We start from the raw sequence: 13,826 nt of genomic DNA on the forward strand, positions 1-13,826 counted from the left end.
GTAGTCTTCTCAATGAATTGTGCTGAAACATTTAGATATCTTTTTATAGAAGGAACTTCAACTCATGCCTTGCACTTTATACAAAAATTAACTTGAATTGGATCATAATCCTAGGTATAAAAGTTAGAACAATAAAACTTCTGGAAAATAACAGAAAATCTTTGTGACCTTGGTTAAACAAAACTTTTAAATAAGGCACAAACAATGCAAACATAAAAGAGAAAATTATAATTTGGATTTTATCACATTTCAAAACTTATGTTCTTTAAAATATACTGAAAAGAAAATGAAAAGATAAGCCATCAGCCTGGAGAAAGTATTTGCAAACCATGTGTCTGATAAAGGATTTGTATTCAGAGTATATTAAGAATTTTTACAACTCGATAATGAAGAAACAACCAAAAAAAAAATGGGGAAAATGTTCTTAACAGATCTTTTATTGAAGAAATACACCAATGGCAAATAAGCAGAGAGAAAGATGCTCAATATCATTAACCATTAAGGAATTGCAGAGTAAAATCACAATGTAACTTCATCCTAGGAAAATAGGAGGAATAAAAGAAAGGAAAAAACCTATGGTACCAAATGTTAGTGAGAAGTCAGAGCAGCCAGAACTCCAACAGTGCAGGTACAAAAGCAAAAAACTATTATGATTTGGAAAAGTCTGTCAGTTTCTTATAAATTTAAATATAGAGTTACCATATGACATAACCATTTTATGTATGTACCCAAGATAAATTAAAACATGCTCACATGAACCTTGTACTCAAATGTTCATTAGCCAGTGAATTAACAAATTGTGGTACCTCCATATGATGGAGTACTATCCAGCACTAAAAAGGAATGAACTACTGTTGCATGCTGTAGCATCACTGAATCTCAAAGGCATTATGCATTTTGTGAAAGCTGCAGTTAGAAGTCTGGATGATTCCATTTCATTCTGGAAAAGAAACACTGAAAGTAACAGGAAACATGGTTGCTAGTAGCAGAGGGTAGTTATAAGGAATTGAGCCTACAAAGGGGCAAGAGAAATATTTGAGTGCTAAGAAAGACTTACGTGATTGTGATGGTAATTATATAACTATGTATTTGTGAAAATTCATAGATTTGTACAACTAAAAAGGTGACTTTTATTCTAAATTACACTTCAGTAAACCCGACTTTCATAAAAACTTAATTGAATACAGAGGGAAAAGAATGAAGAGAATATAATATTTTTCTGATTTTGCTTCTCTTGAGAAATAAGCAGTTGCTTTAACTGAAACTTACTATGACTTGATTTTGATGCCTGACTTTTTTCATTCATTTAAAAATAATTAGGTTGCATGTACATACTTAAAAATGAATTATATATATCAGGTTAATTCTTTGTATCTAAAAATAATACAGATTGTTATGATAGCTCTTTTGGGATTTTTGTTAGAATTACGTAGAGATGGTTGGGTTATTCCTGATATTTTTCTTTAAAGATCTGAAGTAGTTTTTTTCTTATTTGCCAAAATCACACACTAGGAAATTACATCATCTTTTTTTCTTTTAAAGTAAGCAAGATAGAAGGGTACAATCAAGTAAAAAAATTCTCTCATTGATTTCAATCTTCAGTTACCACTGTTAATAACTTGGGTTTCTACATCTTGAAATTTTTTGTTTGTATTTTACACATCCATATGTTTTGGTTTTAAAATCAACTTAGATGGATAACATACCATGTTTGCTTTTCTGTGGCTTACATTTTTCACTTAGTGTAATTTGGGTATCTTTCTGGATTGATAACCATATATTCATTCGGTACATGTTTTTAAGTATTTACTGTTTAAAACTAGCAAGGAAAAAAAATAGGGTCCTTGCCCAAGCAACTGATATTCAAAAGATAATAAACAAATTGGGGGAAAATGTCACTATTGATAGGTTTAATGAAGGTAATTAGTTAAAGGGTAAAAAGATGAAAAGTGAAGGGACAGAATGAGCAGGAAATGTGCATTAGATAGTTGTAGTATAGGACTTTATATCTAGATCTGCTTTATTCTGCAACTAAATTAATCGTTCTGTTGATTGGCATGTGGATTACTTATAGTTGTTTTCTGTTATAGTCAATACCGTGATGAACATCCTTGTACGTGTTTTTTACATGTAAAAGTATTTCTGTAAACTAAATTCTTAAAAGGAAAATCACATTTTTAAATGTTGATTATACATTCTGCCAAATTATCCTGTAAAACATTAGACATTATCTGTCAGTGGATGAAAATTGCCTCATTTTAATTTGCATTTACCTGAATCCCAGTGAAATTTTGCATATTTACTGATTGTTATTTCTGCCATAAATTGCCTACTTACACCGTTTTGCCCATTGTGGGATTTGTCATTTTCTTACTGAGATTTTAGGATTTCTTTATAATTCTGTTTATAATATATACATCATATTTTATAATACTTTCTCAATCTGTCACATGTCTGTGGAATCTTTAGATTTTTCATTTTTATGGTGTCAAAATCTATCACTCTTTTCTTTCCTAGCTTCTCAGTTTTGTGTCTTTCCAGAAAAGCCTTCTTATATTAGTTTTAGTCTCATATTTTTTTTTCTGTGACTTCTTTAGTTTTATTTATGTTCATAGTAGATTTTAATTCATCTGGAATAATATATATATATTATCTGGAATTATACATATATAATATAATCTGATATATAAATAAAATCTAGAATTATATATATATAATATAATCTGATATATATATATATATATATTTTTTTTTCATTCTGTGATAGGGACCTAACTTTTTCCAGTTTCCTAACCATTTTCCCCAAATAATTTATTGAACAATATATCTTTTACCCCCACTGACTTGAGATACCACTTCTATCATATTTAAAAGTCCAAAATATGTGTGTTCTGGATTTAATACTCCATTGTTTTAATTAATTTCATTTTACATTTAACGCCTGATAGGGAATCCCTGCCCATTGTCTTTTTCAAAAAATTTTTGGCAATTTCTGTGTATTTTCTCTTCCAGATGAACTTTAGAATCAACATGTCAAGTTCCATTAAAAATCCCTTTGGGATTTTGATTGGAAGTGCATTGAATTTACAGATTAATTTGGGGAGAATTGACATCTTTACACTATTGAATCTTCCCATCCAAGAACATGGTATGCCTCTCCATTTCTTTAGGTGTTCTTTTATGTCCTTTAGTAAAGTTTTATGGTTTTTTGATGTAGGTCTTAGACTTTTCTTGTTAGGTTTATTCCTAGGTAGTTTTTGTTGTTATTGTGAATTACATCTTTTCTTCCAGTTTACATGTTGTTTTTCAATTGGTTATTGCTAATATGTAGGAAATCTGTTGATTTTTGTGTGTTCATCTTACCAAGTACTTAGTTTTCAATGGATTCTCTTGAAATTTCCAGAAGGATGATTATATTTTCTGCAAATGATGGCATTTTGTTGTTTCCTTTTTTTTCAGTATTGTATGTGTTTAGGGGATTTTTTGTTTATTTTGTTTTTTTCTGGTCATATTGCGTTGGTTAGGTTTCCAGATCTGTTTACTACTAGCTCTGATTTGGGCATCTTTCCTGATGGAATCCTTTCCAATTTTTAAACTTTTACATTTATATGTGGCTGACATTTCTGGTAGAGCACGTTATCAGGAACAAAAGTTTCCTTCTTGACTTAACAAGTATTTTCATGGTAATGAATATCGTGTGTTATTATGTGTTCTTGTTGAGATGATATATATTCTTTTCACTTCTAAATTTTAATGTAGTGCATTACATTGATACATCTACCTACTGGTTATGATGTTTTCAATTTTTAACTGTTACTGAGCAAGTATTTATTTGGATATTGCATTATACCAGGAACTTTGGCACACACTGTTGATAGTGCTAAATCTGAATGGTTCTTGTCTTTCTTTAATTGGAGAAGAGAACTAATTAACAGATATCCAAGAATAAGATAATTTTAGGCTGTGATGGTACTGTGCAGAAAATACGGATAGTGGTGTGGTAGAGAGATGAGGCTGGTACTTTCTTTGGTAGTACAATCTGAGAAGGTAACGTATGAATTAAGACATGAAGAAAAAGCATTCTAGGCAGGGGAAGATCACTATTTCTGTACTTAAAGTGAGTTGTATTTCTTAGTATTTTCTTTATCAACCCTTTCTTGTATGTGTTGTATGACACAACTGCTGAATTTAATTTACTAATGATGTGTTTCATTAAGTTTTTGTTTTGTTTAGTTATTTTGCTATTCCTGCTCAGGTTTGCTACTAGAGTTTTTATGCTTATGAGCTAGGGAGTTTTCCCATCTCTTTCCTGGGCTTTGTAAATAATATCATAATGCTCTGTTCCATCTAAAGGGTAGATCTATGACTACCTTTAAGATATCTTCTGTTGATATATTCTATTATGTTTCTACCTTTTCTTGAGTTAGTTTTGATTATTCCTTTTCCTAGAAAACCATCCATTTTGTTTAGATTTTCATGTTTCTTGATTTATAGTTTTTCTTAGTTTTCCGATTCTAATGACTCATGTTTTTTTTTTTCCTATTATTTTCTATAATCGAATTGCCAAAGGCTTGTCTCTTTTATGCTAGACCTACCTAAGAAGCAGTTACTGGCTTTATTAATTACTTCTGTATCTCTTCTTAATTTCTTCATTTCCATTATCATTATAAATTATACTCATACATTTTGACTTGGATTTTATTTTTGAAGATTTTTAAGACTCTACATTTTTTCTATAAGGACAGTTATGGCCAAATCCCATAGGAAATAATATGCTTACAATTTTAATTTTTATTTTGTCTGTATTCTGAGATGTTTTTTTTTAATTTTTAGGTGTCCTTTATTGTTAAATTTTAGTTTCTGTTAGCTTTATGGACCAAGAATGTAACCTGTATTATTATTATTTTTTTAATCTTTTGAGATTTTTCCTTTCTTTAAGGTATGGTCAGGCTTTTGTTTGCTTTCAAAGACTGTATTCTCTGTTCATGATATATCAGGTTCTGTATTCACTATGATACATAAGTATAATTCATTAATTCTATTTCTGAATCCTCCATATCCTTGCATAATCTTGCTCTCCTCATTTTCTGACATAGATTATGTGGAAAGTATCCCACTAAGTTGTGTGACTTTTCTAGTTGCTTTTATTTCTAGTATTTTTACTTTATATATTTCAATGTTATATTGTTAGGCACATAGAAGTTTGGCTATTACACACTCTGGTGTATTAAATCTATTATCATTATAAAATATCCTTTTTCCATTTAATGCTTTTGCCCTTGAGTTCTTTGATATTAATAGCACCTTTGACTGGGCTTACTTTTTCATGCTTCTGTTTTTAGCCTTATGACTAAAAATTATAGCTCTCATGATAGCATATAGTTGAGGTTTTTTTTATTTTGTTTTGTTTTAAATCCTATTCTGTTTGTCATTTTTTCAAATAAGAGAAACTTTCCCACTTGCTTTTCTATTAACTTGGTGTTTTGGTCTTTGGTCTTTTTCTTCCTATTGATGGTTATTATAAAGATGTATTTTATTGTCACTCCCCATTCCACCCCCACCTGCTGCCCCTTATCTTTAGACATATTTATTAAGTTTTCTGTATTTTGTTTCCTTCCCACTTTGAAAACTATGTGTTTCATTTCTCTTTTTCAGCAGGCATTGAGTTCAATTAAACCGTACTTTTAATTAGTTGCTTTCTTTGCTGAACATAGGTTTTTGGCATTATATCATTCAGTCTTGGCTTTCCTATTTTTTAAACTGATATTTTAGTAATATGTTTATGTTATAATGTGTTTTCACTTTCCTGACTTTAAGGAATCACTTATTAACAACCAACCTGCGATGATAAAGATAGGTTGTATTATACTAGTTTCTTTTCCAGCTGCTTAGTGTTAATGATTCCCAGGGCTGTCCTTTTCTTGGATTCATTTTTGTTGTCGAAGGCATACATTCTGTAAAGTTAGAAATATTTGTCCTTTTAAAGCTTTCAATTTGCATATCTAAAAAAATTATTCTACAGTTTAGAATTTTACTTTCAAAGTACTTTTGCTTCAAAACTTAAAAAAAAAAATCTTTTTTAACATTTATTCATTTTTGAGAGAGAGAGCACACGCGTGAGTGTGAACAGGGGAGGGACAGAGAGAGAGAGAGGCAGACACAGAATCCAAAGCAGGTTCCAGGCTCTGAGTTGTCAGCAGAGAGTTTGACGCGGGGCCCCAATCCACAGACCATGAGATCATGACCTATGCTGAAGTCTGTCGCTTAACTGATTGAGCCACCCGGGTTCCCCTGTGCTTTAGAGCTTTAAATTGCACAATTTTCTTCTAGCATCTTCAGTTGTATTTGGGGAGTCTGATATCAATCTGATTTTTAATTCTCTTATTAACCACTCTCCTTATAAAGTTTCTACACTTTACATCCTTGGAATGTTCAGATTTTACCAGGTTATGACTGTGTATGTTTGCATCTGAGAATGAGTATGTATATCTGCATATGCATTTTAAAGCCATTTCATAAGAATCATTTTATTCTAAGGCTGTTTTTATGATGACTGATGGATAATGATAAATACCGGAGACAGGTTATAATAACTTATAATTAAAATGCATTGTACTCTTGATATTTTGAATTTGGGTAAAGTTTTAAAAAATCTGTAACTTTAATTCTATTGTAGAAAAACTACTTATAAAATCTAGATTTGAGAATTCCATATAATTTTACTTATTTTAAACATTCATATTTGTTCAGTTTATAAAGTTTATAATTAATATTCATAAAAATTTCATATTGAATTGTGATTTCATACCGAGTTGTTGTAGGCAGATAAGTACTTTGAAGCTTAAGAAAAAAAGTCATGTTTTATATTAGTTCTGTGACACCAGTGCTATGCTAACTGACCATTATATCACCAATTCTTAGCGTATTCCTAGATCTTAACTAAAATTTATTAGATGGATAGATGAGTATGAATGAAACAGTGTAGGAATAAGTCAGTGTTTTCTTAATAGGTTTTTTGAAAGCTAAATTTATTTTTAGTCAGGTTCACTTTAGTTTATTTACATGAATCTCAGGGTACTGATACCATAATGAGTCATATTATTAATTGATATTTTTTACAGGAGGACTTTAAGTGGGTTTTTATTTTATGTTATTTTATTTCAGCATATGCATAGATCAGTGTTCAGTGATTGTATTGAAGGTTTTATCTTAATGCTACAGAAAAACTATATCCAAATATACTAATTTTGGAATACTTTACTGTTTTAAGAATTGTAGTATTTTAGCTGAGGTTTACCCTATTTAAGACTACAAAAAATACGGGTCAAAGAAATTTTTATTAGACTTTAGGGCCAGGTGTAAAAGAGAAGAAATTATGATGAAGGTAATAATGAGTATTTCTTATTTTATCTATAATTAGTCTGTGTTTGTCTATATACAAAGAAATAGGAAGAAAATATATTTTACTGGTCTTGTTTTGGAGACATAAATCTGTTTATTCAGTCATTGTTGTAAAATTATACAGATTGAAATTAGTTTCTTAACTTTAATATATACCTTATTATATGCAGCTTTTTTAGTATCTTCTTATAAGCAACAGATATTTTCGTAATGGTAAATAATACCAAGATTCAGAAACTGTTATTCCTTTGAATTAAGTTTATGTAACCTATTCTGAATATTGCTTGAGTTATTCTGTAATTCAGTACATGATGATGGTCTCAAGTCAAGTTGTTCTAATGAACCTTTATTTTTGGTAGGTGAAATGGTATCAGTTATGATCTAGTCTTTAAACCCAGTCTATGTCAGAAATGACAAAACTGGTCATAAAAATCAAACACTGACATTTGCTAAAAGTAAAAATCATACAATTTGTAAAAAGTTTATCATAAACATTGTTTTGGAGGGATTTTTCTGCATTGACTGGATTAAGAGAGCTTCAGATTTTAAGTATGGTGAGTTTTGGTTTGAAGATACCTTGTTTTCCTGGAGCAAGTGTAAGAATTCTTTGTTACTCTAAAAACATTTGTAATATAATCAAGATCTAGATGATCTTTCTTGAAATGTAGATTATCATCTTAAAATTCTGATTACCAGCCTTAAATTGAATGATAAATGGGCAAGGTAGTTTCCAGAACAGCAAAAGTGGTAATTGATGGATAGGGGTGGGATAGAAGGGTGGGGAGTATTAAAGGTCAAGAAGTCCAAATTCTGGAGCTGCTAGCATTCTCATTTTTTAAAGTATTTTATCCTCAGAGGGTGACTCTTTTTCCCATTCTCACCTCACATAGTCTTTCATTTGATGTATTGAAGTAAGTTCCTAATTGATTTGTCTTTGTTGTCACATCTGTCCAAAACCATCTTTTTAAAAATTGATTATCTTAATACTTAAATCCTTCAGTAACCTACCATATGAATTCTGAACTTCTCAGCACAATATTGAAAGGCCTCCTCTTCCTTAAACATTATTATTTTTTTTTTTACCATTCTCATTCAGAATTGTTTTTTCCTTTTTCTATATAATGATATATTAGTGTCTATTTAGTACTGTTTTTCAATCTTGTTTGGTATAGTTACTTCTTTGCACATAGAATTGCCTTTCTCTGTTGTATATTTGTGGAAGGCATCGATTATAATAAAATGATTTTTGTATTTCCTTTCTCCTTTGGCTGCCTTACTGCTTTTTGCACATTGTATGTAATTGGTGGTGAATATTTGTTAAATCAGATGGAACTGGTATATTTGATGTCTAGTTAATCAGAATATACTATATCTTTATTCTGGGGAGTAAATACCAGTTTATTACTAGATGAACTTCTGTCTTTAATATAGCAGTGATAATTTATCTGCTTTGATAAGGAGTTAGTTTGAAATGTAATGCTAATATTTACAGTTTGACCAGATGGCTCTTCTTTTCCAAATGTTTATATGGCATTGTGTTTTAGTATAAAAGGACTGGGAGTACCATTAATGGTATAAGCAAATTCCTTTAGTGCTGACCTTTTTGTTTTTTGGTTTTTTGTTGTTTATTTTTATTTTTAGAGAGTGAGAGTGAGCATGAGTGGGGGAGAGGGGCAAAGAGAGAGAATCCTAAGCAGGCTCCATTCTGAGCCTGACATGGGGCTTGATCCCACGACCCTGGGATCATGACCTGAGCCGAAATCAAGAGTCAGATGCTCAACCGACTGAGCCACCCAGACACCCTCAAGTCCTGACCTTTATTAAAAGACCTTGGTTTTCATTGTTAAGTATTTGCATATGAGAAAGTAAAAAAGAATTTTGATTACCTTGTTAATCTAAATAAATAGTAGTACTGTTAAATAACGATTTTTTTTTAAACAAAAGCAACTTCTTTTGATTAAAGCATCATCTTTAATCTTTCAAAACCAAAAGGGTTTAACTTGCACAAAAGCATAGAGACAAGTATGATAACGTCACTATAAACCTTTTTCTCAGATTCAGTGTTATCAAGAATTTGCCACACAACTTTGTTTTCCTGAATATTTTATGGCACATTTCTAGAACTATTCCTATATATGGCTACTGTAGTATGCATCTCTAAAAGATGAGTGTTTTCTTACTTAACCATAATTTCTTTATACTATGTAATATCCAGTTCATACTCAGATTTCTTAACTTACAAAAATTTCGTAAGGTTTGTATTATTTTGCTGGTTATGTCTTTGGAGTCTCTTTAATTTAGAGCAGTTCTTCATTTTTACTTTCTCTGCCTTTTTCAATAAACATTTTCCACATTTCACTTTTGTCTGTCTGTCTGTATTTCTTTATTTATTTACTACTTAACTTTGTGGTTCTCAGCTTCTCACCTCCCAGGGTCTTTTTGTCTGTTTTTGTTTTTCCTCCAAGGGGACATTTGGCAATGTCTGGAGATTTTTTGGTGTCACAACCTGTGGTAGAATTGCTGCTGGCCTCCAGTAAGGTAGAGGCCAGGGATACTGCTAAACATTCTGAAATATAGAGGGCAGCCCCCAACAACAGAGATAATCCAGCCCAAAATGTCAATACTGCCAAGAATGAGAAACAATGATTTAACTTGCTCCATTAACTTTGCCTTCATTTTTATAAACTAGAAATGATTTCTGAGGGCTCTATTAGATTATTGTTTTCAGAGGGGCAAGAATACTTCATAGGAGATACTGTGTATTTTATGTTGCATAAATCAGGGGCATATAATGTTAGTTGTCTTAATATCAGTAATTACATAGTATGTTCAAGTAGTGACAGCTTTGTCCCTAAATATAGAACTTAAAGTCAGCTTTTTTAGAGCAGAGTGAAAAAACCCTTTTACTCCAGCATGGAATTTTCTAGTGGAAAGAATATTGAACTAGTTAATTGGATAACTGGTCTCTTTGTGCTAGATATTTAGAAACCTGCTATTTAAATGAGGGTCCTGTGCTTCTGTTTTCTCATCTGTAACAATGAATTGAACCTGGTAATTTCTAAGGCCCTTGCATTTTGATGAATCTTTATATTAGACAAGAACTTGATGTACACACACCATTTCATAAAATATCCAGCTAGTGAAAACAATATATCCAAAATAGTTTAAATATAACTTAAATTGTCATGCTTTGAATATTAATAACTTTGACAAGTTATTTCCTTTAAAGAATAAATTTAATAAGGACCTATCTTTCCTTTATATCTCTCCCCTCTTCATGGAAATTATCTTACATTTCATTTAAAAAAATGTTTCAAGGGTGGGAGGGAGGGAGGGTAGGGGATGGGTATTGAGGAGGGTACCCGTTGGGATGAGCACTGGGTGTTGTATGGAAACCAATTTGATAATAAATTTCCTATTAAAAAATAAATAAGTAAATAAAAATTCTATGACAAAAATGTTTTAAAATATGTGAATTTCTTTTATCTTTTAATTTTTTTAAGTTTATTTATTTGAGAGAGAGAGTATGTGTGTAAGCAGGGAAGGAGCAGAGAGGGAAATACAGAATCCCAAGCAGGTTCCATGCTGCCAGTATAGAGGCCAACATGGGTCTTGAACCCACAAACCATTAGGTTATGACCTGAGCTGGGATCAAGAGTCAGATACTTAACCAACTGGGCCACCCAGGTGTCCCTATGTGAATTTCTTATTCAGGCCATTTTTAATGTTCTAGAACTTGGCTGTGGTTCAAAATGAACTTTTTTGCTATGGAAATAATGTAATAAAAATGAGTAAGGTCAGTGGGAAAACACATTTTAGTTTTTAATCCGAATTGCTCAGGACATGGTAGAGCCGGATATGCTAATAACTCAGTTGACCTTTGAATAAATGATTATTTATTTTTGTATTTTTATGACTGCATCCCCTATGTCAGTCTCTCTCCAGTTGTTCTGTAATGTAGTGGAAGAATCTTTCCAGTTGAGGAAAGAGGAATTGGTATTAAGGGAGGAAGTTCTCTTCTACTTCCTACAGCGTTTTTCCTCCTCCCATTCCCTTCTGTACTTTTTACCCTGTAATAGTGTTCATTTGTGTGCATACTTTGGCTCTCTCATTAAAGGAATAAGTTCCTAGATAGTAGAGTTGATTTTGCACATTTCTGCATCTCCTCTACTGCTAACTAAACAGTAGTATCTCCTGCACAAAGACTGTTGGCCAATGATGAGCATTTTGCCCTACCTGTTACTTAATGTTGCCCTATGTATGATTTTTCAATAGCTGTAAGATATACCTTTAAATTTATTTTTTCTAACTACGTCTCCCCTTTCCAAATACACTACAGCCTTTTGGAATCTGAAGGTGAAGAATCCCCAAACCATCTTTTATTTACTCAAGAATTATTTGAGTCCTGACAATAAGATGGGCATAGTTCCAGTTGGTGGATATGTATCAGTGAGCCAAACAAAGTTCCTGTTTCCATGGAGTTTAGAAAGGCAATAAATATTATAGTAAGTCACATGTAATACATTTATGAAAAAACTGCATTATGAATAAAGATCTAGAGATGGCTGAGAGACTTGCTTAGGTTGCACAGGTAGCATCTGAACCAGTGTTGGTACCTAGGTCTTTAGATCCTAACAGTGTCCTTTGAATTAATTTCTTCTTCATTAATCCCAAACTGGGGGGATATCTATTTCCATTCCTATTCTTTTCTTTCTCCTCAGTGCCTTAAAAAAAAATCTTACATATAGGGGCACCTGGGTGGCTCAGTTGGTTGAGCATCTGACTCTTGGTTTTGGCTCAGGTTATGATCTCACCATTTGTGAGTTTGAGCCTGGCATTGGGCTCTGTGCTGAGGGTGTGGATCCTGCTTGGGATTTCTCTACCCTTCTCTCTGTCTGCCACTTCCTGGCTTGCTTTTTCTCCCTTGCTCCCAAAAGATAAACAATTTTTTTTGTGTGTGTGGGATTGAGGCCTGGTGTCGGGCTCTGCGTTGAACATGGAGCCTGCTTGAGTTTCTCTTGTCTCTCTTTCTCTGTTTCACCTCTTCTCTTCTTCTGTCCCTTTCCCCTGCTCATATGATCTCCCCCCCCCCCCAAAATCTATATTTTAACTTATCAAGATTTTCACAAAATAAGAATAGTGGACTTAAAAATCAACTTTTGTGGAGAAGTTTGCGATCAATAAGAAAACATATTTCTCTTAAAAAAAATTTTTTTTTAACTTAATATAGAGAGCAAGCATGGGAAAGGGGTAGAGGGAGGGAGAGAGAACCCAAGCTCAGTCCCAAGACCCTGGGATCATGACCTGAGCCAAAATCAAGAGTTGGTCGCTGAACTAACTGAGCCATCCAAATGCCCTGAAAACATATTTCTGTACTTAATACCGTCATGAAGAGATTGAAATGTATTTTTCTTAATAAATTTTCACCGAGCTCAAGTAGGGCAACAGCGTGGCATAGGGGACTTTATGTCAGAAAATCACTTTTGATTGAAAGTTAATACCTTCTGTGAGCTAACTTTCTGACCTTCCCTACAGTAAAATACTCTGTTCTAGAAAATAGAAGTTTTATGCTTGTCTACCAGTGCCACATTCCTTTTTCTGTTGTCTTAGATAAATTTGTTATTTTGGTCAAAATCTTTTCATATTTATCTTTCTGCAAGCAGTATCTCTTTGAACAGTTTTAATACCTCTGATCTATACTTTCGATTTGGCACTTAATCATGCACTGCTCTTTGAGATACTTTATTTTCTAAAATTCTAGTCTGAAATATTATTTAATTTTTCATTTGTTTATTTTACCTATGTTCATTTTTCCATGTTCATTTCCTTGTTTTTCTTTTGTCTTCTCCCATTGGATTGGAAAGTTGTAGATATTTTAACAGAAAATTTCACAGGGAAACAACTTTTTCTTTAAAAAGACTTATCTGGGGGGGTGGTGTCTGGGTGGCTCCGTTGCTTGGGCATCCCACTTTCGGTTCAGGTCATGATCTCACGGTCCATGAGTTTGAGCCGCGTATTGAGCTGTGTGTTGACAGTTCAGAGCCTGGAGCCTGCTTCAGATTCTGTGTCTCACTCGCTCTCTGCCCCTCCCCCACTCACACACTCTCTCACTCTCTCTCTCTCAAAAATAAACAAATTAAAAATTTAAAAAGACTCATCTGGCCTTCATTGAAGATAAGAAGACATAGTTTTTATTATGCTATAATTTTGAATCACAACTTGCTATGGCTAAATTGTGTCCAAAAGTCTACTTCTTAAAATATAACATTTATGCTTATACCACTACCTTAAAGGATAATTTACAACTGAAAAGAATATAATCTTGTTTTTTTCCTAACTCCCTATCATTTTAACAGTTGTTATTGATTGACTAAAGTTAATATACTGCAAAATTTTGTGAAATTTTTCAAATATTTACAGAGATT

At 32.2% G+C, this 13,826-nt stretch overlaps 1 protein-coding gene across 6 annotated transcripts in view; it reads left to right on the forward strand.

The window, feature by feature from the left end:
* The window catches only part of ANKRD17 (ankyrin repeat domain 17), a 163,508-nt gene that overhangs the window by 65,433 nt on the left and 84,249 nt on the right, over positions 1–13,826 (forward strand). Inside the window, exon 1 of one of the 6 annotated variants that reach the window (XM_042984391.1) lies at positions 2,866–3,148. The exons of 4 other annotated variants lie outside the window; for them this stretch is intronic. In XM_042984391.1, coding sequence (XP_042840325.1) covers positions 3,146–3,148 — 3 coding nt within the window. In that variant the 5' untranslated portion in view covers positions 2,866–3,145. Of the gene's footprint in view, positions 1–2,865; positions 3,149–11,052; positions 11,907–13,826 lie in introns of those variants that run through there. One more of the 6 variants, XM_042984390.1, reaches the window with a different exon arrangement.

Source organism: Panthera tigris, chromosome B1 (assembly GCF_018350195.1).
Source record: "Panthera tigris isolate Pti1 chromosome B1, P.tigris_Pti1_mat1.1, whole genome shotgun sequence".
In the NCBI taxonomy this organism is placed as follows: Eukaryota; Metazoa; Chordata; class Mammalia; order Carnivora; family Felidae; genus Panthera; species Panthera tigris.